The sequence below is a fragment of the Ambystoma mexicanum genome, chromosome 2p (genome assembly GCF_040938575.1).
Source record: "Ambystoma mexicanum isolate Mex_15411 chromosome 2p, UKY_AmexF1_1, whole genome shotgun sequence".
Lineage (NCBI taxonomy): Eukaryota > Metazoa > Chordata > Amphibia > Caudata > Ambystomatidae > Ambystoma > Ambystoma mexicanum.
Genome location: NC_090923.1, coordinates 1,294,144,416 through 1,294,171,400, shown reverse-complemented (window position 1 = coordinate 1,294,171,400; position 26,985 = coordinate 1,294,144,416). Strand labels below are relative to the sequence as shown.

Here is a 26,985-nt window from a genome sequence, read left to right as displayed (position 1 = left end):
GCTATATAACAAAAGTTACAACATGCAACACGTTCTACTTACCCAAGCTGAAGATTTTACCAATAAACCTAGGTTACTAAACGATTATTCAATATTTATACTATTCATCAAGGCCGTGAAGCAGCATGAGTAGTGCACAAACATTATCCACTTCTATATGAAGCACGTATAGGCCTAAAGCCAGAAGCAAAGTTGGATTTAAATTTCATTATATAAGTTACAAAGCACTATAGATCCAATTCAATTTCAATATTAAGATATGAGGATTTCAGCTTTCGGATCTATAATTACCCCAAAAGATATGAAATCTATAAACTAGGATTGACATTTTGTACTATGAAATTGTCTTTTGTAATGCAAATATTTTAGTATCAACACATGGTGTCACTCCGGACTAGCCCATTGCAATTGAGCACACTACTGATTAGTACTGAATGCTTACATGCTTTTATTATATTGAAGGATCACTTTCAAATTGAATTTAGCAATTTCTGATCCGTCAGGAGTAGTGCTTACATTTTACATAGAAACACGAGAGAGTCCCAACTCGACATTTACTAACGTGGTCATGCGGCATGTTATCTGGTTATACATACCCAACCCCAAAAGTTAAAAAGTTTTAAAAAAAGATTGTGTGGTTACCAAATTAATGTAGATCAAGCTTAACTACAAACTACTGTATGTCCAAAAAACCTCAGGGTCAACTATCCCCGACAGAGGATACACTCCCATTCCATATATGCAAACATCTAAAAATACCAGAATGCAGTTAAAAACAGGACTGGACGAATCTCTCCCGAATGGATAATGTTGCCATGCATGCCAACATCATTTCAAATTTCTGATCTGCTGTGCACAGGCAGAGAAGCAGGGCTGGCCAACCGGGCGTGTGAAGTTTTAAATCTCATCCAACAATTGATAGTAAATGAGTGGGGCCAATCTCTACGTTTAGAGCAATAAGTGGAGCAGACTGAGGTCTTCACATATTCTGCACAATAACCCGAACACCCTAAACGCAGACAGATTACTCTCAAAACTTTTCTTCAATTTTCAATTGATTGGATAGGTTACATAGCTTTGTGCTCATGTAAATTAAGAAAGCCATGTTGATTCTACTTCCATAGAGTGCCCACCTACCCCAAATACAATTAGAGTCTTCTCAGATTGGATAAACATGCAAAATACATCTTATAAAAACCCAATTGGCATTCAAAGGAAGACACAAACTAAGCAATCTCATAAAATATTTTATTTCGGGGGTGGGAAGGGGTTTTAAACAAATTTTCATGCAACAGCTCAGTAACATAACTAAACAAAAAAGGTTGTAAAATATAAACAATGGTAACTGGTGCTGTTGATTTTGAAACAAATATATAAATCATATCAATTCCTCAAAAGGGGCACATCATCAAAAAGACCACTTGAAGCCGGACATGAAGACATTTTGTGAGGTGTCCATTTCAAAGCCTCAGACACTAAGAATGCTCATCACTTCATATAGATTACTGCAAGTCACAACTACCCCAGGCTATTTGTCCCTGTGACTATAACGACACATCATTGATATTAATGAAGCAGGCCCTGATAAGAGTAAAAAAACTAAAATTATTGTAAAACAATGTGAAAGTAGGCATAAGAGGACCACACACACAACAATCACTGCTGCCTTTCCCCATGATCATATAGATAAGAACCTGAAATTCTGGCCACCCCAGTTGCTGCTTAGGACAGTCATAGAAGGAAATGTACATACTGTGCTCAAGAGTCACTATTTAAGTGTTATGTTTTAGTCCGATTTAAAAAAAAAAACACATTTAATTTAAATGCTTTAAGACTCGGAGAGTCAGGTGGTAGAGGCAAGGGCAGGGTGGAGGATCCAGGTAAACACAAACAGACAGCAATTTTTAACTATTGGAAACAGCATACGTAGCGAGCATTTATGAACACCACGCTTTATAGCAAATAGTTTGGTACTTTCCAATAAAAGTGACTGGCAGATTTCAATTTTTTTTTAAAATAAACAAATAAATACAGTGGAATGGATAAACCCAGCAGAACTTCAAAAGAAATTAACGACCAATGATGTCCATCGGATGACATCTTGGATTACCTATGTTGAAAAGGCCAAAAAAAAAAAAAGAATTATAATAATTGTTTGCACTTAATCCTTGATGTAAACCGTGCAACATCTCACTTTCAGACTTATTCAACTGAAACCACACACTGAATTAGTCAATACAGCACAAGTTTCGGAAGTAAAAAAAACCTTTATACATCGTAATAAAAAGGAGAGACAAGGCAAGATGCATAACACAGAAAGATGCTGGTTGCTTCGTAGTCGTACAGTACCACCGATTACTTGTTTCACGATAGAAATAGTAGTGTTTTGGACTTTCTGCCTCAGGCATCTTGCACCTTGCTCGTGGTAAAGATTGTTCTGCTCAAGCACCCCAGAAGGACAGAGGCTGGCAAAGATTATCTTTGGCACTTATGCTGGCAAACTCAGCTTCTTTCCCTTTAATACTGGAATAAAAACAAAAGTTTTAAATATACAAACAAGCAGTTCTAAAACTAAATAGCACAATGCTAAAATTAACTCAGATTACATATGCACACAAAGGCTGGGAGATTGTTCTTGAAGTAGGAATGGGTTTATTATATTGAGAAGGTTTACATGAAAAACATTTCTCATACAAGTCAAGACATAGCAAACATGTTCTTAAAGTAGGCAGTAGATGGCAAATAGTATTTACCTGTAACTGTATATTTGTTATCTAGTCTCAATTTAAAGATTTATATGTTGTGGTCAGGCCCTTATCTGGTGGTTAGTCCATAATATCACAATTTGATCACAATGCATTTCTTTTTTTAACTGCCGTTTTACATAACCAAGGGTCATTTACATTTAATTTTACGTGTAGGTCATATAGCCCAACACTCCATATTATTGAACAAAATCCATAAAAAAAAAATCTTTATCACTCTCCTCTCCCACTCTCCACCCCCAAACTATTGTGATGAACCCTGCAGTGTCATCCCTGATCGCCCAGCCTAAAGTCTCCTCCCATGTGGCCAAGGGAAGGCAGCCGCTAGCCGATTCTGACCCCTAGGGGTGTTATTCTGAGGGTGGATCACATGGGAGGAGATGGCCGTCGGGGGGAGGTGATGGATCTGGCAGGGGAGACGCAGTATTTTTCCCTAGACTGTGAAAAAGAAACCCTAATCCCAGAGTTTCTAATTGCCTGCTGTCATTATTCAAAATCCTTTAATTGAGAGGTCTTAAAATCTACTTCTGTTAAACATCTTAAGCAGAACTTTATTCATCCTTCACATGTACATAATACCTCTAAAACTCCTTTGAATCTGATAATGATTGTTGTGTAGATGAAAGTGCACAAGAGAACTTAAACTACTATGGTAATCCTTTGGACTTCCCAGAAAGTTAAGGGAATCCTTAGAGATGACTTGAAAAAACTCCAAGTGGGATATTTATTCGAATTTCAGCAGAATGAAAATTTGGTTCAATTATAGTGAAGAAAGGGAGCAGGGGTTGCGGGGGTGTCCCCTGAACCCTTGTTCACTATAATTGCAATGGGTGTCGTCGGAGTGTCCCCTGTGACCTAAACAATGAAGTGTTAAAAAAAAGGAGGACCCTGCACCAATGGTTCCCATGCACGTAAATGAAGGGAATCAGCCTCGCAGAGGAGGCAGCGGCACACAGCCAACTGCGCCGCCAAAAGGTAAGTAGGGGGGGTGCGGCTCGCCAGGAATGTCAGTGGTAAAAAAAAAAATAAAGTCATTTTCGTTTATTTCTCTCTCTGACATTTCTGATTCTAACAAATCATGGACAACCAGCGTTAAGTGCTGGGACGAAGAAGAGGAGTAAAGAGTCTTATGAGGATCAACAGTAATGCCAATAGTAACGTGCGGCCTAGTTGCCAATTCAAGCAACTGCACGGACAGTTATATCAGTGAAATGCCTGCAGACGGAAGAAAGGATGACATGCAGGAACAAACCAGGCTGAAGGAGAGGTAGTTCCAACCTGCTACTCAATCTGATGCACCAGAATGGCGGAAGACCCAATGGAGTCCAACGGGCTCTGGTGAAGTGTAACAGGCAGAGGAATCGTCAACCGCTGAAAGATTGTCCACAACGCTGTCAAGGCAGAAAGCAGCAACCGTATCAGCGAGAAACCACAAAGGGGTTTGACAATCTGGAGGAGTCAAACCAAAAACTCTGCGATTAGGGCGAACCACGTGTCGGAGACGCCAGGAGGTACCAGTGAGTTGACAGTGGCAACGCTGGGGCGTTCCGAAAGGTACATGGACAATTAAATGAACGTTTTGAATACCGACCAAATAAGAGTTAGAGAGAGAGAGAGAACAAGAGGGCAAACAAAGTGCAATTCTACTGACAAGAGATGTCAGTTGGGGGAAACCTGGAAAAAGCATTGCCAAGAGACATTGTAAGAGGTTGACAAAAAGCTGGAACAAACCCTCATAGGAGATGACAGTATGGGGTGAAATTTGGTACAAGTGCTAGGAGAAGTCAAGTTATGCCACTCAGGAGGTGCAATTGTCTAATATTTAAGAGAAATATGAATGTTGTGGAGAGCCCCTATAAGAGCATCAGTTAATGAACCCTTTTTGAAAGATAGCTGGCAGGAGCGTACACCATGGGATCTGTGTGAGCCAAAAAGGGGGATATTCTTGGCAGGGGAGTATACCAGGAAATTCAAGATTGTGTTGAAAAAAGTTTATATCATCAAACTTTTGTTAAAATTGAACATTTTGCTTGGGCCATCCTAAAGACTATAAAAAGACTGCCGTATTGTAAAAAGAACATTTGCCTTGCCATCTTAAGGAGAATACCCAGGAAAGACTTTTTCATTACCTTAAACTTTGGTGAAACAGAGTATTTTAAATGCCGTTTTCAGAAACAGTTCAGGGGAAGGAAAACTAAATCCTGGAAACAAGGTTTGTTTTGTTGAAACTGTACATATATGATGTTTGCACAACTTAGTTCAAGTGACGATAGAAATTATATTGTGCCTTGTAATTTTGTCCGTTAGTGTGAGGGTCAGATGCATTTTGGACACAAGGTCAACATATTTTAGTTTTAGGTAGGTACATTCTATTTTGGTTAAGGCAAGATGGGCCAGTTTCCAAACCCATTTTCTTTCAATAAAAATTACAAATATTGAGAACACTGCAACTTTGTGTCTGCCTCATTGCAGACCCCTCACTATGCTGAGGTGGAATAGGTCACTTGTTAATCAAAAACTATCTGTTTCAATACGGTTATAGGCAAGCAATGTTTGCCTTCAGCAGCATGGATACTTTAGATTCACATGTGCCTTGAAATATTCAAATCTAGGGAGGAGGGTGTGAAATTTGCACTGTTTGAATAGATCTTTTTTATTAGCATGTTGTAGTGACTAAGCTTCCCCTGGACCCTGAGCTGAAAGCTTGGAACGTTGGAGTGAGTGACAGAGAATGCAGCCTGAGAGAATGTTGAAGTATGAATGTGTTCTGCGAGTCAGTTGGAGATATAAACCCCCGAGAGAGGATGCTGGTGCATGTTGCCCTAAGCTTAAGTGTACCTGACTTGATGTACTTGATCTAATGTACAAGAACTTAATTAAAGAAATAACTAGTACATCACAAGATGTCAGAGTCATCTTTAGCAGAACCCAATCTTTACAATGGCGACGAGGATGCTGGCTGTGCTTGGGGGGGGGGGAACAGCACAAAGGAAGGGACATGCACCGCCCCCAACCAAAGAAGAATATCATCTCTCAGGTAGGGGTAGTGTTGGCAGCCAATAAGCGCAGAGGGGCCCAGCGCTGGATGCAGAAGCGCACGATGGAGCTAGTTACTTACCTGTAACTGTTCTCCAGCATGGGTCTGGCATGGATTCACATGCTCATGAACATTCCCTGTCGTCAGGCTGGGAATCCTCAGTAAAGAAAAAAAAAATCAGTTTCAGTTTCGTTTCTGAACTGTCTTTTTCCTAATAACCAATCACTGGTTTCTGGGCCATAGTGCCCCCAGCCAATGACTGCCCCCTACCTAAGCCCCTCCTCTGGCAGCAATCCTCAGATTTGGTAGCACGTAAAGTGGCAGTAGGACCAAGTGAAGAGCCACAGAGGGGTAGGAGGGAGGGTTCGCATGTGAATCCATGCCAGACCCATGTTGGAGAACAACAGTTACATGTAAGTAACTTGTTCCTTCTCCAGCATGGGGTCTGGCATGGATTCACATGCTCATGAATACATAGCAGTACGCACATGCACAACCACGGGAGGTGGCAAGGCTCAACATTAAGCATTTCATCAACTCAACATTAAGCATCTCTTACCTCCTCACCAGGCCCACCTTCAGGCGAACAGGTTGCGCAGCACTGCCTGGCTGACCCTGGACTCCTCCGTGGAATCCCAGTCGACGCAGTAGAATCTCGTGAAGGTGTGTCGACCTCCACGTAGCAGCCCTGCAGATGTTCAGCAGGGGCACACCAGATAGGAACGCCGTGGTAGCAGCGATCGGTCTGGTCAAATGTGCTCTCGGGTGGCCGGGCAACATCGGTTTGCCAACCGGTGACAATGCATGATGCAGCCGGAGAGCCATGTGGAAATGGAAGCCTTCGAGAGGACCTTCCCTTCGTTCACAGGTCCAAAGTTCACAACTGTGATGTCTTCCGAAAACTCTTTGTGCGGTCCACGTAGAACATCAGCGCTCTAGCTACATCCATCGAGTGCAAAGTCCTCTCGGCTGCGACGAAGGCGACGGGAAATAACACCAAGGGCTCGTTGAGATGGAAGTCCGATGGCACCTTGGGCATGAAGTAGGGGTGCGTCCTCAGCACCACCCTCGTCTCGTGGAAAGTCGGGTATGGAGGCTTGCAGGAGAGGGCCTGGATCTATCCCACTCGTCGTGCAGAGGTGATGGCCACAAGAAATGCTGTTTTCCACGACAGGAACTTCAATGGTGCCGAATGCAGAGGCTTGAATGGCGGCCCCATGAGCCTGGTCAGCACCACGTTCAGCTCCCACGCCAGGGCCGGAGCCTTCACCGGCGGGAACAATCTGAACAGTCCCTTCATGAATTCCTTCACCAGGCGATGGGAGAACAGGGAAGCGCCCCAGAGTTCTGGTAGAGTGGGAGATAGCCGCCAGATCGATCTTGATGGAGGCATGGGCCAGCCCCGACTTGGCCAGCAATAGCAAGTATGGTAGCACGTGAGGGGCTGTAATCCGCAGATGGTTAATCTTCTGTGCCCGGCACCAGACAGAAAACCTCTTCCATTTGTGTCCATAGCACGAGAGTTGAGGACGCCCTGGTCTTTGCAAGCATCTCCTTGCAGTCCGCCGGGATATCGTACGCTCCAAACTCTAGTGCTGCAGGAGCCAGGCCTTCAAGTTCAGCGACCCTGGTTCGTGGTGGAGGATGGCGCCTCCTTCTCTGGCGAGGAGATCTGCGTCCGTCGGCAGCTTGACAGGGGGGGCAGGGGGGATTAGGGGGGAACTCACATGTCCAGAGGGTCCAGGAACCAGATCTGTCTCTGCCACGCCGGTGCGATGAGGATCTTCCTGCACCGGGACCGTTTGAGTTGGTTGACTAGTCGCAGAAGCAACGGCGGGAACGTATACAGGTACAGGCCCTCCCAGGGGAATGAGAAGGCATTGCCCATGCTCCCCGGCTGAGGAAACCTGCTGCCGAACCACCGGCACTTGGTGTTCGTCGCCATCGTGAATAGGTCGATCTGGGGATTGCCCCATCGTTGGAATAGCAGATCCACTTGATCCTGTCGCAGTTCCCACTCGTGGCACGAGCGCAGCTCCCTGCTGAGCGAGTCTGCAATGGTGTTCTTTATTCCTGCCAGATGGAAGGGTACCAGAAAAATCCCTTGGGCGATGGCCCAGTGCCACAGATCCTGGGCCTCCTTGGATAAGGCTGGGGATCTGGTGCCTCTCTGCTTCCAGATGTAGAAAATCGTGGTGGTGTGGCCGGTGAAGATCCTCACCACCTTGCCCTTGAGGGACAGGAGGAATGACCTCAGGGCCCAGACCACGGCTCAGAGCTCCAGGATGATGTGTCCTGGACCTCTCCTCCGGGAGCCAAAGGCCTCTTGCGTGAAGATCTCCGGTGTGCGCTCCCCATCCCTCCAGGGAGGCATCCGTCATCACCATCTCCTGATGCGCCGGGGTCTGGAAGTCCATGCCCGCCGCCAGGTACGCGCAGGTGCCCCACTACTGGATCGCTTGGTGGAAAGTCTCTTAGCGAGATCCTGTCTTCGAAGCTGCCCACCGCTTGCATCCAACGGGCATTGAGGAACTCTTGCAGTGGACACATCCGCAGCCTGCACAGCTGCACAAGGTGGATGCACGAGGACATCATGCCAATAAGGGACTTGATGGACCTCACCCTGGCCACGTCCATGGTCGACAGCCGTTGCACCTTGCCCAGGATGGCCTTCGTCCTCTCCTCCGACAGAGAGGCCAATCGCGCCACTGTGTCGAGCCTGGCTCCCAGGAACAGTGCAACTTGCGACGGAACCAAGTGGGATTTCGCAAAGTTGATGGAAAATCCCAGATCCATGAGCAGTTGGACGGTCTTCGCTGTGTGCTTGCCGGCGAGTTCTCTTGTCCTTACTCGGATGAGCCAATTGTCCAGGTAGGGGTAGACGTGGATCCCCTGCAGGCGCAGCTGCACCACCACTGGTGCTAGGCACTTGGTGAATACCCTGGGCGCCGACTTCAATCCGAAAGCAAGGCACTTGAACTGATAGTGCCGCCCTTGGACTACGAATCTGAGAAATTTGATGTCCTTTTAGAATGGGGATGTGGAAGTAGGCATCCTGCAAGTCCAGCGACGATAGGAAGTCGCCTTCCTCCAGCTGCCCCAGCATGTGCTGGAGGGTGACCATCCGGAACTTGATGTACTTGTTTAAACAACGGAGGTCCAGGATGGGTCGCCAGCCGCCGGTATTCTTTCTTACGAGGAAGTATCGAGAGTACACTCCGGAGCCCCAGAGCCTCTTTGGGACGAGCTTGATGGCTCCTTTCTTCAGCATTGCCCTTACTTCCAGCAGGAGTTGAGGGATGTGGTTTTCCTTCCTGGCCACGGGGTGGAATGCAGGGGCACTTTTTTTTTTTTAGGAACTCGATAGTGTGCCCGCGGGCCAGGGCATCCAGCAACCATCGGTCGGTGGAAATGGACTCCCACACGCTGATGAACTTCGCCAGCCGGCCTCCCAACGGGGTGCTCAGGTGGGGGCCTGATGCTACAGCCGGTTCAATCCTGCTTGGTAGCAGCCTTGCTGACGAGATCCTCCTGACTTGCCGCGTCTGCTGTAGTCCTCCTGCGACGAGGAGCCGCCGCCGAATCCTTTGGAGGCATCTTTCTTTGCTTCCGGAGTTCCGAAAGGGCGGCCGTCATTGCTGCAAAACTCCCAAGGCCCGAGCCGTTTCCGTGTCGGCATTGATGGCCTGCAGTGACTCGTCCACTGTCTTGCCAAACAGGTTGTTCCTGTCGAAAGGCATGTCCAAAACTCTTTTTTGCACGTCCTGGCGGAAATCGGTTGCCTTGAGCCAACCACGACAGCGAAGGCAAACACCGTTGCCCATCTGGCGGAAGCCGGTGTCAGCATTGTCCGTGGCCACCGTTATAGCGTGGTCTGACGCCACCTCGCCTTCCTGCAGGCTCTCCAGGGCCTCAGCCCTCTTGTCGTCTTGGAGGAAGTCCAAGAGAGGAGCGATCTTAAACCAAAGCTCCCTGTCGTAGTGGGCCACAATCGCGAGGGCATTGGCCGCTTTAATCTTCATCGCATGGCGTCCAGTTTCTTCCCTTTGCAGTCCGACTGCCCCACCGGAGTCGAAGCTGTTGCCCCCGCCGCTTTCTTCTTGGCCGCCGCTGAGACGACCGAATCCGGGGTCGGCTATGCCCTAAAACACATGGGGGCGGAATCTGGGACCCGGTACTTCTTCTCGTACCGGTCTCTTGGCAGGAGTCGTGGACTGGTTCTTCAGGAGCGCTAGCCCCTCGTCCCAGATGTCATCAAGCAACGGGACCGAGAGGACTGTCTTCCTCTTGGCCTCACGCTGTTGATAGAGGAAACCTTCCTTCTTCTGTTCTTCGGGGCAGAGCTGGAAGAGCTCAGATGCCCTGGCGATCATGGCGTGGAAGGAGCCAATTTCGTCGGGCTGGGAGGCCCGAGGAGGTTGTGATGGAAGGCCCATCCTGTCGTCACCACCATCGTCATCCGTCCCCGTCGTGGCCGTCTGTCATCCCTCAGATCCGGGGAAGGAGATGAAGGCTGTGAGGGCAGCGAAGGCTGGAAGGGCAGATGAATTCTCCTCCGCTTGCTTCGAGGGCTTCCCGACGGTCCAGGCTCCGCTGGATCGTCCGTTGGGGGTAAGGGCAACCTTGTCCTCATCTCCGTACACAAGGCCTGGATCGCCATCAAGATTGCTCCCTAGTTGTCCTGAGGCCCAGGTACCGGCTGCGACGGCGCGACGGTTGGGGAGTGGAATCCTCCACCTCCACGGGAACCTCGTCGGCACCACCGTCGCTTTCTTAGTCTACCTCGTTGGGATCCCTCCCGTGGGACCGGAACTGCTTGTCACGATCTTCACGACTCCAGCCAGCTCCTCTTCAGAGGCTGTATCCGTGTCTGTGATAGCCACCCCCCCCCTCTTTTTCCACTGGGGTTCACACGGGGGTCTTATTGATGGGTTGAAAAGAGGCTTCCCTACGCGGTGGCAGGGAAACTCTGGCCCCCGAGGTCGCCACCACTGGGGTAGCCTCCACAGGCTTCGCCAGGTTCGCCACGACTCCCTCGATAGAGGCCATAGCCAGGTGAATCAGCGCCTTCACGACTTTGGATGCGCTTGAGGCATTCACCTGGGGGGGGCGGGGAGGTCTCCGCCTCGCTCCCCCTCGGCTACCTCCGCAGGGATCGACCTGGACTTTTCCCAAAGCTTACCCGGGTTCTCAGATTTCCTCTTCCCTGAGCCAGAGCGTTGGCTCGTGGTTGATGGAGTCAGTGAAAGTGTGCCCTGCCTGGCAGCCGAGGAGCCCGACCGTTCGGCACTCCCGGTGCCTGCGGACTCGTAGTGCTTTGCTTTTTGTTGGGTCCCCGTCGCCAGAGCGCCCTCAAAGGTCTTAGAAGACCGATCAGACCTCTTCTTCTCACCTGCTGCTGGGCTCTTCCCCTCCAGCCAGTTAGTGAGGCGGATACGCCGATCCTTCATGGTCTGCTCCAACATGTTCTTGCAAAACGCAGAGTCCTTCTCCACGTGCGTTTTGTCTTCGTGAAGGCAGTAGAGGCATGTTAATGTTAAAGGACATTTGTACCGCGCACTATCAGCACCGGAGTGGTCCCTTGGCGCTCTGAAACAGGAGGGGAGGTTGAGTTAGTGGGAGGAAGCAGGAAAAGTGCACAAGTGCAGTGATGTGCTGTTGGCGGCCTCAGCCCGGTGGGTCCTTTGGCTGGGCCTGGGGTGTTTGCGGCCGGTAGTCGTCGTGTACTGTTGTGCAAGGCTATGTGTAATTTTGTTTTGTTGTTGCAGTGTAGTGAAGTTTGTGTGGTTTGTTGTGCTGTAGGTTTTGGTTGTGTTTGGTTTGGAGTTTGAGAGGTGTATGCAGAAGGGGAAATTGTTAGTAGGGGTTGGTTAGTTTGCGTCTCTGTCCTGAATTGAAGCGCTCGGCTTGCGTGGTCTCCCCTGTTACGGCTCTGTCCTGATCTGTGTCTGACTGGCATACAGGTTCCTTACCCCTCTAGCTCCCGCCTCTAACATGCTCTCTCATAGCTCCCCTTATCTTCCATTCATACTTCTGTGGCCATTGCACCTGCCAATGACAACCTCTCAGGTAGTGGGGTGATTGCCAATATCTCGATAATTCCACACCCATGTGGTAATTGGCGGTAAATAATTAAGGGGCGGGCGAAAGTGTTGGTGGGATTGTCTGGGGTAGTTGACTCGGTCTCCGTGCGTATTGCCTGTGTTCCGGTCTAGCCAGCGTCACCCGTCCAGGTGCCGTGGCGGGTCCGGGATGTGTGTGTCTTTTGGTTTAGTCATCCTTTTCCAGTTTTGGTCTCCTGGTTTAGTCTCTGGTGTTGTAGAGCCAGGTTTTTAGTGATTTCCTGAATTTTAGGTGATCTTCAGTGTTTTCTTATTTCTTTTGGGATGTTGTTCCAGGTTTTTGCGGCTAAGTGGTAGAAGGAGGTGCCTCCAAGTTTTTTCTTATGGTATGGTTTGAGTTCCAGGCAGATTTCGTTGCTTGATGGGAGGGGTCTCGTTGGTTTGTAGACTTATTTTCTTTTGTAGGAATTCTGCTCCTTGTCCGCTGATTGCCCTGTGCGTTATGCACATTGTTTTGAAGGTGATGCAGTGTTTTACTGGGAGCCAGTGTAATGTTTTTAGGGCTGGAGTCTCTTCTGGATAGTTTGAGGAGTAGTATTGCTGCTGCATTTTGGATCCGTTGCAGTTTCTTCAGGAAGTATTCTGGTATTCCGAGGTAGAGGCTGTTTGCATAGTCAATTTTAGACATGATTAGGGCGACAATAGTGAGTGTTTTGTGCGCGAAGGAGAGGAAAGGTAGAATTCTTCTTGCCGTGCGGAGGAGGAAAAAGCATTTCTTCACTGTTGCATTTATTTGTGGTTCCAGGGTTAGGTTGTTGTCCATTAGGACTCCCAGATTGTTTACTATCTTTGATGGTGTTGGTGCTTTTCCCATTTCTGTTGGCCATGGGATGGTGGTTTCGTTCTCTTGGTCTTTGGATACGATCATGATTTCTGTCTTTCCTGGGTTGATTATCAGGTTGTTGACATCCATCCAGTTGAAGACTTCTTTTAGACAGTCAGTTAGGGTTGGATGGTCGGCATCGGTGTCTTTGATTTTGTAGATGATCTGAGTGTCATCTGCGTAGTTGTAACAATGTAATGTTGTATTTTTTTAAGATTCTGATGACTGGAGTCTGATAGATGTTGAAATATAGTGGAGATAGTGAGGATCCTTGCGGTACTCCGCAATCGTTGACTCGTGGAGTGGATTTAGAAGTGCATCTAGAAGGAACAAGTTACTTACCTGTAACTGTTCTCCAGCATGGGTCTGGCATGGATTCACATGCTCATGAATATTCCCCGTCGTCAGGCTGGGAATCCTCGGTAAAGAAAAAAAATCAGTTTGTTTCGTTTCTGAACTGTCTTTCTTAGTAGTAACCAATCACTGGTCTCTGGGTCATACTGCCCCCAACCAATGACTGCCCTCTCGCTAAGCCCCTCCTCTGGCAGCCATCCTCAGATTTGGTAGCACGTGAAGTGGCAGTATAACCAAGTGAAGAGCCGCACAGGGGAAGGAGGGAGGGTTCGCATGTGAATCCATGCCAGACCCATGCTGGAGAACAAGTTACAGGTAAGTAACTTGTTCCTTCTCCAGCATGGGGTCTGGCATGGATTCACATGCTCATGAATATAAGAATACATAGCAGTACACACATGCACAACCACGGGAGGTGGCAAAAGGCTCAACATTAAGCATTACATAAACTCAACATTAAGCAACTCTTACCTCCTCACCAGGCCCACCTTCAGGCAAACAGGTTGCGCAGCACTGCTTGACCGACGCTTGACTCCTCCGTGGAATCCCGGTCGACGCAGTAGAATCTCGTGAAGGTGTGCGTCGACCTCCACGTAGCAATCCTGCAGATGTCCAGCAGGGGCACACCAGACAAGAACGCTGTAGTAGCAGCGAGCACTCTGGTCGAATGGCCTCTTGGACGGCCGGGCAACGGTCGGTTGGCCAACCGATGACAGTGCATGATGCAGCCGGAGAGCCATCTGGAAATGGAAGCCTTCGAGAGAGCCTTCCCTTGGTTCACAGGTCCAAAGTTCACAAACAGCTGTGATGTATTCCGAAAACTCTTTGTTTGGTCGGTCCACGTAGAACTGAAGCGCTCTAGCTACATCCAGCGAGTGCAAAGTCCTCTCGGCCAGCGACGGAAAGAAAACTGGCAACACCAAGGGCTCATTAAGATGGAAGTCCGACGGCACCTTGGGCATGAAAGAGGGGTGCGTTCTCAGCACCACCCTCCTATCGTGAAAAGTCAAGTATGGAGGCTTGCACGATAGGGCCTGAATCGCTCCCACGCGTCGTGCAGAGGTGATGGCCACAAGGAACGCTGTCTTCCACGACAGAAACTTCAATGGAGCCGAATGCAAAGGCTCGAACGGTGGCCCCATGAGCCTGGTCAGAACCACGTTGAGCTCCCACGCCGGGGCTGGAGCCTTGACCGGCAGGAACGATCGGAACAGTCCCTTCCTAAATTCCTTCACCAGTCGATGAGACCACAAGGACAGCCATCCTGCAGGTCTGGTGTATCGGGAGATCGCTGCCAGATGCATCTTGATGGAAGCGTGAGCTAGTCCAGCTTTGGCCAGCGACAGTAGGTATGGTAGCACTTGAGGTGCCGTAATACGTAGAGGGTTGATCTTCTGTGCACGGCACCAGACAGAGAACCTCTTCCACTTATGTCCGTAGCACTTGAGAGTTGAGGAAGCCCTGGCCTTTGCAAGATCCTCTCTGCAGTCAGCCGGGATATCGTACCCTCCAAACTCTAGTGCTGCAGGAGCCAGGCCTGCAAGTTCAGCAACTCCGGGTCATGATGAATAATGGCGCCTCCCTCTCTGGAGAGAAGATCTGCGTCCATCGACAGCTTGACTGGTGGGGACGCCGAGAGGTCCAGAAGGTCCGGGAACCAGATCTGTCTCGGCCACGCCGGTGCGACGAGGATCATCCTGCACTGGGACCTCTTGAGCTGGCTGATGAGTCGAAGCCGCAGCGGCAACGGAGGAATGCATACAGGAACAGGGCGTCCCAGGGGAACGAGAAAGCATCGCCCATGCTCCTTGGCTGGGGATACCTGCTGGCGAACCTCTGGCACTTGGAGTTTGTCGCTGTCGCGAACAGGTCGATCTGGGGTTTGCCCCATCGTTGGAAGAGCCGATCCACTTGATCCTGGCGTAGTTCCCACTCGTGGCAAGAGTGCAGCTCCCTCCTGAGTGAGTCGGCGATGGTGTTTTTTATTCATGCCAGATGGAAGGGAACCAGAAACATCCCCTGGGCGACGGCCCAGTGCCACAGATCCTGGGCCTCCTTGGATAAGGCTGGGGATCTGGTGCCTCCCTGCTTCCGGATGTAGAACATTGTGGTGGTGTTGTCGGTGAAGAGCCGTATGACCTTGCCTTTGAGGGACGGGAGGAACGACTTAAGCGCCCAGAACACGGCGCGGAGCTCCAAGATGTTGATGTTGAGAGACCTCTCCTCAGGGAGCCAAAGGCCTCTTGCTTGGAGATCTCCGGTTTGTGCGCCCCATCCCTCCAGGGAGGCGTCCGTCGTCACCATCTCCTGATGTGCCGGGGTCTGGAAGTCCGTGCCCGCCGTGAGGTGTGCACGGGTGCCCCACCACTGAATCGCCCGACGGAAAACCTTGCTGAGCGGGATCTTGTCTTCGAAGCTGCCCGCCGCATCCAGCGGGCGTTGAGGAACTCCTGTAGAGGACGCATCCGTAGCCTGCACAGGCACACTAGATAGATGCATGAGGACATCATGCCGAGGAGGGACTTGATGGATCTCACTCTGGCCATGTCCGTGGCTAGCAGGCGCTGTACCTTGCCTAAGATGGCCTTCGTCCTTTCCTCCGACGGAGACGCCAATCGTTCCATTGTATCGAGCTTCGCCCTCAGAAACAGTGCCACCTGCGACAGAACCAAATGGGATTTCTGGTAGTTGGAGAAACCCAGCTCTGAGAGTAAGCGGACGGTCTCCGCCGTGTGCTCGACGGCGAGTTCTCTTGTCCTTGCACGGATGAGCTAGTCGTCCAGGTAGGGGTAGACGTGGATCCCCTGCAGGCGCAGCTGCGCCGCCACTGGTGCTAGGCAATTGGTGAACACCCTGGGTGCCGAATTCAATCCGAATGGCAGAGCTCTGAATTGGTAGTGGCATCCTTGGACTGCGAATCTGAGGAACATTCGGTGTCCTTTTAGGATGGGTATGTGGAAGTAAGCATCCTCCAAGTCCGACGACGATAGGAAGTCGCCCTCCTCCAGCTTTCCCAGCACATGCTGGAGTGACCATCCTGAACTTCTGTGCCTTGATGTATCTGTTCAACCGACGTAGGTCCAGAATGGGGAGCCAACCGCCTGTCTTCTTTCTGACGAGGAAGTATCTTGAGTATACTCCGGAGCACCGGAGCCTCTGGGAAGAGCTCGATGGCACCTTTCTTGAGCATCGCCTTTACCCCCAACAGCAGTTGAGGGACGTGATTTTCCTTCCTGGCCACGGGAGTTATGCGGGGACACTTCTTTTGAAATTCGAGTGTGTGCCCATGGGCCAGGACATCCAGGATCCAACGGTCGGTGGAGATGGACTCCCACACGCTGACGAACTTCGCCAGCCGGACTCCCACCAGGGTGCTTCGGTGGTGGCCCGATGCTACAACCGGTTCAATCTTGCTTGGAGGCGGCCTTGCCTCCTTGGCAAAGACGCCGAGATCATCCTTGCTTGCCGCAACCTCTGTAAGCCTCCTGGGACGAGGAGCGGGCCGCCTGGCGGTACGTAGAGGAGCCACCACCTGATCCCTTGGAGGCCCCCTGTCTGCCTCCAGCGCTCTGAAAGGGCCGTCGTTGCTGAAGGACTCCCAGGGCTCGGGCCGTCTTTGCAGCGACTCATCCACCGTTTTCCCAAACAGGTTGTTGCCGTCGAACGGCATGTCCAAAACCCTGGTCTGCACGTCCTGACGGAAGTCTGTCGCCTTGAGCCAGCCATGTCGTCGAAGGCAAACACTGTTGCCTAACTGGCGAAACCTGGTGTCGGCAATGTCCGTTGCCACCGTTATGGCGTGGTCCGATGCCACCTCAACTTCCTGCAGAATCTCCAGGGCCTCCGCCCTCTTGTCCTCTGGTAGGAAGTCCAGTAGGGGAGCTATCTTGTACCATAGCTCCCTGTCGTAACAGGCCACAACCGCTAAGGCGTTGGCCGCCTTAATTGTCGTTGCAGCCAACGAGATGACCCGTCGCCCCATAGCGTCCAATTTCTTACCCTCGCCGTCAGGTGGGGAAGTAGAGGTTGAGGCTGTCGCCCCCACCGCCTTCTTCTTGGCCGCCGCTGAGACGACCGAATCCGGCTTAGGTTGAGCCCTGAGGCAAAAAGGGGCGGCGTCAGGGACGCAGTACTTCTTCTCGTACCTGTCCCTCTTGGCAGGCGTCATGGACGGGTTCTTCAGGATCGCAAGTCCCTCGTCCCAGATATCGTCGAGCAACGGTACCGCGTAGACCGTCTTTCTCTTGGCCTCTCGCCGTTGATAGAGGAAACCCTCCTCCTGTTCCTCGGGGCAGAGCTGAGCTCGGATGCCCTGGCGATCATGGCGTGAAAGGAGCCAATTTCGCCGGGTGGGGAAGCCCGAGGGAGTGGTGATGGAAGGTCTGTCCCGTTGTCACCACCGTCGTCGTGTCATCCCTGGGGTCCGGTGAGGGGGATGAGGGCTCCACGGGTCGTGGGGGCATGAAGGGCGGGGAGGGATGAACTCTCCTCTGCTTGTTTGGAGGGCTTCCCGACGGGCCCAGTTCTGGATCATCCGCCAGGGTTCGTGGTAATCTCGTCCTCATCTCCGTGCATAAGGTTTGGATTGCCATCAAAACGGCCGCCGAGTTGTCCTGAGGCTCGGGCAATGGCTGCGACGGGAGGGAAGGCTGCTCCTCCACTGGGGCCTCATTGGCGCCACCGTCGCTTTCTTCGACCACCTCTTCAGGATCCCTCCAGTGGGTTCGTACCTTCCCGAACCTCTCGTTGAGGTTCTTCACGGTTTCCACCAGTTCCTCCTCAGAGGCTGAATCTGTGTCCGTAATGGCCACCACCCCCCCACCCCCTTTTTCCCACGGGAGTCTTGTCGATGGGCTGGAAAGAGGATTCTCTCCACGGTGGCAGGGAAACTCTGGGCCCGAGGTCGCCTCCACAGGCTTTGCCAGGGTCACCGTGACTCCCTCGATAGAGGCTTTAGCCGGGTGAATGAAGGCCTTCACCACCTTGGGCGCGCTTGAAGCCTTCACCTTGGGGAAGGGGGTCATCGCCTCGCTCCCCCTCGGCTGTCATGATCTCTGCTTCCAAAAGGTCAGGGTTTTCCCAACTCCCTTGGAAGCAGATCCATAACCCAGGTTCCGAGTGCCAACCAGTCCCAATTGGGACCTTTTGGACCCAGTCCTGGCGCCAGTGGCACCAGGCTCATAAATATGCCCAGTCCCAGCGCTGGAAGCGCCGGGCTCATAATGCTTGGGTGGACTTACCTTCAGCAGACCATGCTGCTTACTTGCCTGCCAGTTGAGCCTCTGATCCTCTTCTGTTTGGAACTACTTTTCCTGTTGGGTGGGGCTGGAGCCACTCCCTAGATTCAGAACACTGGAACTCTTCTGGAAGGCAGGAACTCTTTTCTTACCAGGAACTCTTTTCTTACTTAGGCGTGGCTGTGGAAGGAGACACCTAAGCACTACAGGAGGCTATTTAAACCACACCCGGTGGATGAATCTTGCTTTGCGTTATTCTGCAACCTCTGCAGCAGAACGCTCATCGTGTCTTCTGCATCCGGTCCTGGGCCTAAGGAAAAAGGCTTACCATCCTGAATCCAGTCTTCAGCAACACCTATAAAGACAAGAACAGGTTAGCATTCCGGCATCTGAAAGGCAAAGGCTTACCATCCTGAATCCAGTCTTCAGCAACACCTATAAAGACAAGAAAGAACAGGTTAGCATTCCGGCATCTGAAAGGCAAAGGCTTACCTACTCTTTGTGCGCTCCGGAGGTCTTCACACTGCATTCCGGCATCTGAAAGACAAAACAAGGTGCGTTTAAAGACATTGGGGAACTTTAATACTCACGTGCCATTACTCCTTTCCACATCTAATCCAGTGGGTATTCCGGCACCCTGCAGCCGCTCCGAACTCGTACCTGCAAAATAAAAAGACAGTTAGAGCGCAGAGTGAAGCAGGCAACAAGCGCTTACTTACGTGCTTCCAGGCGCTTCTATTCATCACACTGGCTCCATCTTCAACTCACTTCAGCCCGTCATCCGCCATCCCTGGAACCCTGCAAAACAAGAGACATCATTACTAAAGACTTTAAAGACATTTGAATGACTCGAAACTTACCGTTCGTGCAGTAAACGACGGACAGCAGTCCTCTGAAGTCAAGAGGCCTGCGCTACCTATCCAGTGAAGAAACTGGTTACAGCACCCTGCCCCGAGGCAGATGGAGAGCTCGGCATTCACTTACCTAAGGTGAGAGCGTTAACCTTTGGGGGTTTACAGGAGAGGAGAAGAGGAAAGAGATAGGGACACCCCAATAACCCCAGTTCATTAACCCCATATTTTCTATCTGCAGACATCTTACTCTACACGTCAGGCATACAGTGCACAGAGGTCCAGCCCAAAGAGCCAACCGGGTGCTACACATCACCTTTGAAGATACGGTAGTCGCCCAGTCAAGACCGGCGCCTCTGCGAGAATCAGGTGAGCGTTACAGAACGCAAAGCCTACCGCGAAACTCTCGCCCAGGCGCTATGGAAACCTCGGATACTGATCCCCTAGCCCGGTTACTTGGGGAACTAAGGGCAGAAGTGCATGCAGCTCGTCAGGAAACGAATGCTTTAAGAAGGGAACTAATTATTTCCAAGGAGAACAGACAATCTTGCTAGACAAGTGCTACAGTCACAAGCCGGACAGACACCGTTACCCGCATCAGGGGCAAATCTTCCTTCAACATCCTCTATGAATCCAGTGCAGATCAACCTACCTGGGAATGTACCTCTGGCTCCGCCCGAACGATTTTCTGGTGACCCAAAGAGGTTTGCAGTATTTATCAATCAGTGCCGGTTGCACTTCTTATGCCGGCCAGCAGCCTTTCCAACTGATCAAGCAAAAGTAGCTTTTGTACTTTCGTACCTTAGTGGCAATGCGGCAGACTGGTCGATTCCTCTAGTTAATCAAGATGATCCGGTTCTCCATGATTTTCAAGCCTTTCAGCTTAGTATGGAAAAACTGTTCGCAAGACATTCACAGGGGCAGGCCTTGGACAATGAGCTTCTTTCGTTGCGACAGGGTAATCAAGACCTTTTGGCTTATATTGCATCTTTCAATAGACTAATAGTGGAAACTCAATGGCCTGAGGACAAAAGGATTACGCTCTTTTATAGAGGTCTACGTGGAGAGCTCAAAGACGTTTTAGCCCAAGTAGTGAATCCCCCACAAGACTGTTCGGATTATTTAGACTTGGTCGTTCAAATAGATCACAGGCTGCAGAACAGGAAGGCCGATCGTTCCAAGTTTGATGCTCGAGTATTTTCCAAACCGCCAACTCCTTCCAAAGGAGTAGACTCCGGGGAACCCATGCAAATAGGGGGTCTGAAAGGTCCTCTAACACAAAGGGAGCGGGAAAGGAGGAAACAGTTGCAATTATGCCTATATTGCGGAAACTCAGGGCACTTTCTTCGAGACTGTCCGGTGAAACCTGCCAAGAAGGCAGTAGGAGCTGCAGCTACCAAAGTTACAAACTCTGAGCAGGGAAACGACCTCGCCCGACAAGAATAGAGGTCCTCTTGCCGAGCGTGAAAACCAGTTCCGTGACCTCGCATTTCGTGATACCTATGGTCCTCATTAGCCCTGATAATCCAGATCGATTACATGCAATTGAAGCTTACGTCGACAGCGGTGCCATCGGCAATTATGTGGATCATGAAATGGTTTTGAGGATGAATCTAACTCTTTGTCCCAAGGCTGTAAAGGACGTCATTACTACGGTGGATGGTACGGAGATAGCCTCCGGGCCAGTAACGCATACCACTCAAGAGGTGACGCTAGTAAGTCAAGATGGACACCATGAGAAGATCGTGTTCGATGTGATCAAGGCCCCTCAGTTTCAGATTATTCTAGGAATACCTTGGTTAGAGAAACACAATCCTCTGATCGATTGGCGAGCAAGAACGGTCCAGTTTCCAGAATGTGTCTCTACTTGTCACCCTCCACCTGGTGTTGCACTGGCCGCAATTTCTTCAGAGACTCCCCAGTTACCTCCCGAATACCAAGATGTTTTCCGGAAGGATCAGGCTAACTCTCTACCTCCTCATAGGTCTTATGACTGCCAGATAGACCTGATACCTGGATCTACTCCTCCTTGTAGTAGAATTTATGCCCTCACCGAGCCTGAGAACCTTCACCTTCGACAATACCTGGATCAATACCTGGCAAATGGGTTTATTCGTCCTTCCAAGTCCCCTGCTTCTTCAGCTTTGTTCTTCGTTCCAAAAAAGGAAGGAGACCTTAGAACTTGTATCGATTATCGCTCCCTGAACCAGATCACCGTTAAGAATAGATATCCGTTACCTTTGATCCCTGAACTCCTGGACCAAGTCAGAAAAGCATGCATATATACAAAGCTGGATCTTAGAGGAGCTTACCACTTGGTACGAGTAAAAGAGGGCGATGAATGGAAGACGGCCTTCCGCACCAAGTATGGGCTATTTGAATATCAGGTCATGCCCTTCGGACTTTGCAATGCCCCGGCCGCCTTTCAATATTTTATGAACGATGTCCTCAGAGAGCTCATAGATGTATGTGTTGTTGTTTACATTGACGACATCCTCGTTTATTCTTCATCGGAATCTGAACATCGGAAACACGTGAAAATGGTCCTCGAAAGATTGCGTCAACACAAACATTTCGCTAAGTTGGAAAAATGTGTTTTCAACGTGACTGAAGTTGAATTCTTGGGATTCATATCACCTGGCGGAGTGCATATGGATTCAAAGAAGGTCGATGCAGTTCTCAAATGGCCATCACCATCCTCCGTAAAAGGTGTGCAAAGCATGTTAGGCTTCGCTAACTTTTACCGCAGGTTTATCCCCGAATTCTCTCGAATAGTCCAGCCCATCACTGCCTTGTTAAAGAAAAACAAACGTTTTGAATGGTCTACCGAGGCGGAACAAGCTTTCCAGGATTTGAAGACTAAATTTATCTCTGCACCAATCTTAAAACACCCTCGCCCCGAACTCCCCTACATCGTGGAAACTGATGCTTCAAGCCTTGCCATGGGGGCAGTTCTATCACAAAAGGACCCGGTAACCAATCAGTTGCATCCAGTGGCATTTTGGTCCCGCAAATTCTCGCCTCCTGAAATCAATTACACGATTACTGACAAGGAACTTCTGGCTATCAAGTCTGCCTTTAAGGCTTGGCGGCATTATCTGCTGGGGGCCCGACACACCGTTACTGTGATTACGGATCACCGAAACCTGCAATATTTGAAGACCGCAAAAGCCCAATCCTCTAGACAACTCCGTTGGGCATTATTCTTTGCCGAGTTTGACTTCATAATTACCTATCGACCTGGTACAAAGAACGGTAAAGCCGATGCCCTTTCTCGGATGGGAGTGGAAGAACACTTGGTCAACCCTAAACCTGTACCAATCATTCCCGAACAAAGAATTCTGGGTGTAATCGCCACAGAATCCATAGAGGAAGTTAAGGATAAAGCCAGGCAACTTGTAACTCCAGCAGACATACAGAATTGGCATCTGCAGGGAAAGGACTTTGCAGTAAAGGACAACTTATTGTATTTCCAAGAACGATTATACCTACCCAGCACAGATTTACAGAAAAAAGTAATCTCTTGTTATCACGACTCTTTAATGGAAGGTCATCCCGGTATAGCCAAGACCTCAGAAAAGATCAAGCGCTACTTCTGGTGGCCGTCTTGGAAAAAAGATATCAGAGACTTTATAATGTCCTGTGGAGTATGCGCCCAAAACAAGAGTCAAAAGGAAAGACCAGCAGGCCTCTTACGCCCTATTGACATCCCACCTCGCCCTTGGCATACGCTTTCTATGGACTTCATCACCGATCTACCTCCATGCTCCGGATACAATACGATTCTAGTAATCGTGGACTTATTCTCCAAGATGGCGCATTTCATTCCGCTCAAAGGCTTGCCAACAGCAGCAACTCTGGCCCGAGAATTTCTCGAAAACATCGTCCGACTGCACGGTTTTCCTTCGGTTCTAATTTCGGATCGAGGTAGTCAATTTATTTCTCATTTTTGGCGAAGTTGCTGTCGGTCGGCTCAAATTGATGTGAGACTATCGACCAGTCACCACCCTCAGACCGACGGACAAACCGAGAGGACCAATCAAACTCTGGAACAGTATTTACGGTGCATGCTGCAACAAACTGAAAAAACTTGGAAAGATATCCTTTGGATAGCCGAGTATGCCTACAATAACTCTGTCCATTCGGGAACTGGGAAAACACCGTTTTTTCTTTTGTACGGCAGTCACCCTCGAACCTCGGAGTTGGATCCCCTCCAAGATCTTGAAACACCAGCAGTAGACTACCTGCATTCTACAATCACCCAAGCCTTTAAGGAAGCGGTTTCTCACCTTCAAAGGGCTAAAGAACAATACAAGAAAGGAGCAGATCAACATCGGAAGGAAGCCCCTCACTATCAAGTAGGGGATAAAGTCTGGTTATCCACCAAATATCTACCTCTAAAAGGGCCACGCACATTCAACCCAAGATACCTTGGTCCCTATTCCATCACTACCATAGTAAACCCAGTAGCGGTCAAGTTGGACTTGCCCCCGCACATGAAGATACATCCGGTCTTCCACGTCTCTCTATTAAAACCCGTGCAACCTCAAACCCGACTAACCAAATCTCCAAAACTTATCCTAGTGGATGGAGAACTCGAGTTTGAAGTCAAAAGCATTCTGGACTCCAAGATCTCCAAATCTAAACTATTCTACCTAATTGACTGGAAAGGCTACGGCCCCCAAGAGAGATCCTGGGAACCTGCTGAATATGTCCACGCTCCTCGCCTAATCAAAAGATTTCACCGAACATTTCCTGACAAGCCAAAACCCCCGGAGAAGCCCGGTTTGGGAGGGGCCTTGAGGGGGGGGGGGGGGTACTGTCATGATCTCTGCTTCCAAAAGGTCAGGGTTTTCCCAACTCCCTTGGAAGCAGATCCATAACCCAGGTTCCGAGTGCCAACCAGTCCCAATTGGGACCTTTTGGACCCAGTCCTGGCGCCAGTGGCACCAGGCTCATAAATATGCCCAGTCCCAGCGCTGGAAGCGCCGGGCTCATAATGCTTGGGTGGACTTACCTTCAGCAGACCATGCTGCTTACTTGCCTGCCAGTTGAGCCTCTGATCCTCTTCTGTTTGGAACTACTTTTCCTGTTGGGTGGGGCTGGAGCCACTCCCTAGATTCAGAACACTGGAACTCTTCTGGAAGGCAGGAACTCTTTTCTTACCAGGAACTCTTTTCTTACTTAGGCGTGGCTGTGGAAGGAAACACCTAAGCACTACAGGAGGCTATTTAAACCACACCCGGTGGATGAATCTTGCTTTGCGTTATTCTGCAACCTCTGCAGCAGAACGCTCATCGTGTCTTCTGCATCCGGTCCTGGGCCTAAGGAAAAAGGCTTACCATCCTGAATCCAGTCTTCAGCAACACCTATAAAGACAAGAAAGAACAGGTTAGCATTCCGGCATCTGAAAGGCAAAGGCTTACCATCCTGAATCCAGTCTTCAGCAACACCTATAAAGACAAGAAAGAACAGGTTAGCATTCCGGCATCTGAAAGGCAAAGGCTTACCTACTCTTTGTGCGCTCCGGAGGTCTTCACACTGCATTCCGGCATCTGAAAGACAAAACAAGGTGCGTTTAAAGACATTGGGGAACTTTAATACTCACGTGCCATTACTCCTTTCCACATCTAATCCAGTGGGTATTCCGGCACCCTGCAGCCGCTCCGAACTCGTACCTGCAAAATAAAAAGACAGTTAGAGCGCATAGTGGAGCAGGCAACAAGCGCTTACTTACGTGCTTCCAGGCGCTTCTATTCATCACACTGGCTCCATCTTCAACTCACTTCAGCCCGTCATCCGCCATCGCCGGAACCCTGCAAAACAAGAGACATCATTACTAAAGACTTTAAAGACATTTGAATGACTCGAAACTTACCGTTCGTGCAGTAAACGACGGACAGCAGTCCTCTGAAGTCAAGAGGCCTGCGCTACCTATCCAGTGAAGAAACTGGTTACAGCACCCTGCCCCGAGGCAGATGGAGAGCTCGGTATTCACTTACCTAAGGTGAGAGCGTTAACCTTTGGGGGTCTACAGGAGAGGAGAAGAGGAAAGAGATAGGGACACCCCAATAACCCCAGTTCATTAACCCCATATTTTCTATCTGCAGACATCTTACTCTACACGTCAGGCATACAGTGCACAGAGGTCCAGCCCAAAGAGCCAACCGGGTGCTACACATCACCTTTGAAGATACGGTAGTCGCCCAGTCAAGACCGGCGCCTCTGCGAGAATCAGGTGAGCGTTACATCGGCTGAATCCTTCGATATCGACCAGGGCCTCTCCAGAAGCTTTACCGGGTTCTCGTATTTCCTCTTCTCCGAACCAGAGCGTTGGCTCGTGGTTGATGGTGCCGGGGAAGGCGCGCCCTGCCTGGCAGCTGAAGAGCCCGACTGTTCAGCGCTCCCGGTGCCCACTGACTCGCAGTGCTTAGCCTTCTGTTGGGCCCCCGTCACCGGGGCGCCCTCACAGGACTTAGAAGACCTCTCTGACCTTTTCTTCTTCTTCTCACCTGCTGGGCCCTTCTCCAGCCAGCTGGCGAGGCGGATAAGACGATCCCTCATGGTCCGTTCCGATAGGTTCTTGCAGAACGCACAGTCCTTCTCCAAGTGCATCTTGTCCTCATGAAGGAAGTAGAGGCATCTCAAATGCTCGTCCACCTTGAAAACATTCTGTAACCCGCATCCAGGGCAGTTCCTGAACAGCTTGGATCCGGGCGTCGAGCTTTCCTTGTCCTGGGCCATGTCCATGGTAGGTCTCAGATCTTCTGGAATCCCCCCCCCCAAGAAGCGTAACTCGATGAAAACTTCGCTCTTGAGGGGCGTAGAAAATTAAGAAATGGGTCCCCGTTGATCGGAAGTAGAAAGGTGGAGCTTGAGGCTCGATTTAACCGAAAAATGAGAATCTCTTTGAAAAAAGCACAAAAACGCAGTAAAGGCTCGAGAGCTATAGCACGAGGACTCCCAACACTTGAACATGCGTTAGAAATCTGAGGATGGCTGCCAGGGGAGGGGCTTAGGGAGAGGGCAGTCATTAGCTGGGGGCATCATGACCCAGAGACCAGTGATTGGTTACTACTAAGAAAGAGTTCAGAAACGAAACTGAAACTGATTTTTTCTTTACCGAGGATTCCCAGCCTGACAACGGGGAATATTCATGAGCATGTGAATCCATGCCAGACCCCATGCTGGAGAAGTAGAGGGCAGCGCCAGGAGTTGGGGCCAGTGAGCCTGCCAGCAGGCAGGCCAAGTACAGTGGGTGCTGAGTAGCTGTGTAGCAAAGTGAACTTTGGAGGGGCTAAGGGCCCATTAGCACAAACCTGAAGGGGCTTGGAGCCCATTTGCAGTACAGTGGAGGCGCATAGAGCCCATTGGCAAAGCATTTGGAGGGGCTTGGAGCCCAGTGCAGCACCTGAAGGGGCCTGAGCCCATTAGCATAGTGTTGGAGAGATTTGGAGCCCAGAAGCACTGAATTGATGGGGCTTGGAGCTCACTACAATATTTGAGGAGGCTTAGAATTTACCATAATGTTTGGAATGAGCCCAAAAGAACTTGTGCATATAGGCATTACGTGACTTTGCTGACAATGGAGGCACCTATGGTGTTGGGTGCAAAATGGCTTTCTAAGGACGACCCTGGCATATTCTTTTCTTGGAGGGATTTGGGTCTGGCTCTGTCCACCACTCAGTAAGTAATGCACAGGATTTTGAAGGTGGCCCTTCATCCATTTGGAAGCCAGAAGTAGGGTACGGAAAGCAGGTGAAATGAGATTGCCTTCGTCCCAGTGCAAGAAGCAG

At 50.1% G+C, this 26,985-nt stretch overlaps 1 protein-coding gene across 1 annotated transcript in view; it reads right to left on the bottom strand.

Moving 5' to 3' along the window:
- Positions 1–1,234: 1,234 nt before the first annotated feature.
- KDELR2 (KDEL endoplasmic reticulum protein retention receptor 2) overlaps positions 1,235–26,985 on the bottom strand; it is a 158,518-nt gene continuing 132,767 nt past the window's right edge. The window contains exon 5 of the mRNA XM_069645620.1: positions 1,235–2,523. Within this exon, the coding sequence (XP_069501721.1) occupies positions 2,489–2,523 (35 nt within the window). The 3' untranslated portion in view covers positions 1,235–2,488. The remainder of the gene's footprint in view (positions 2,524–26,985) is intronic.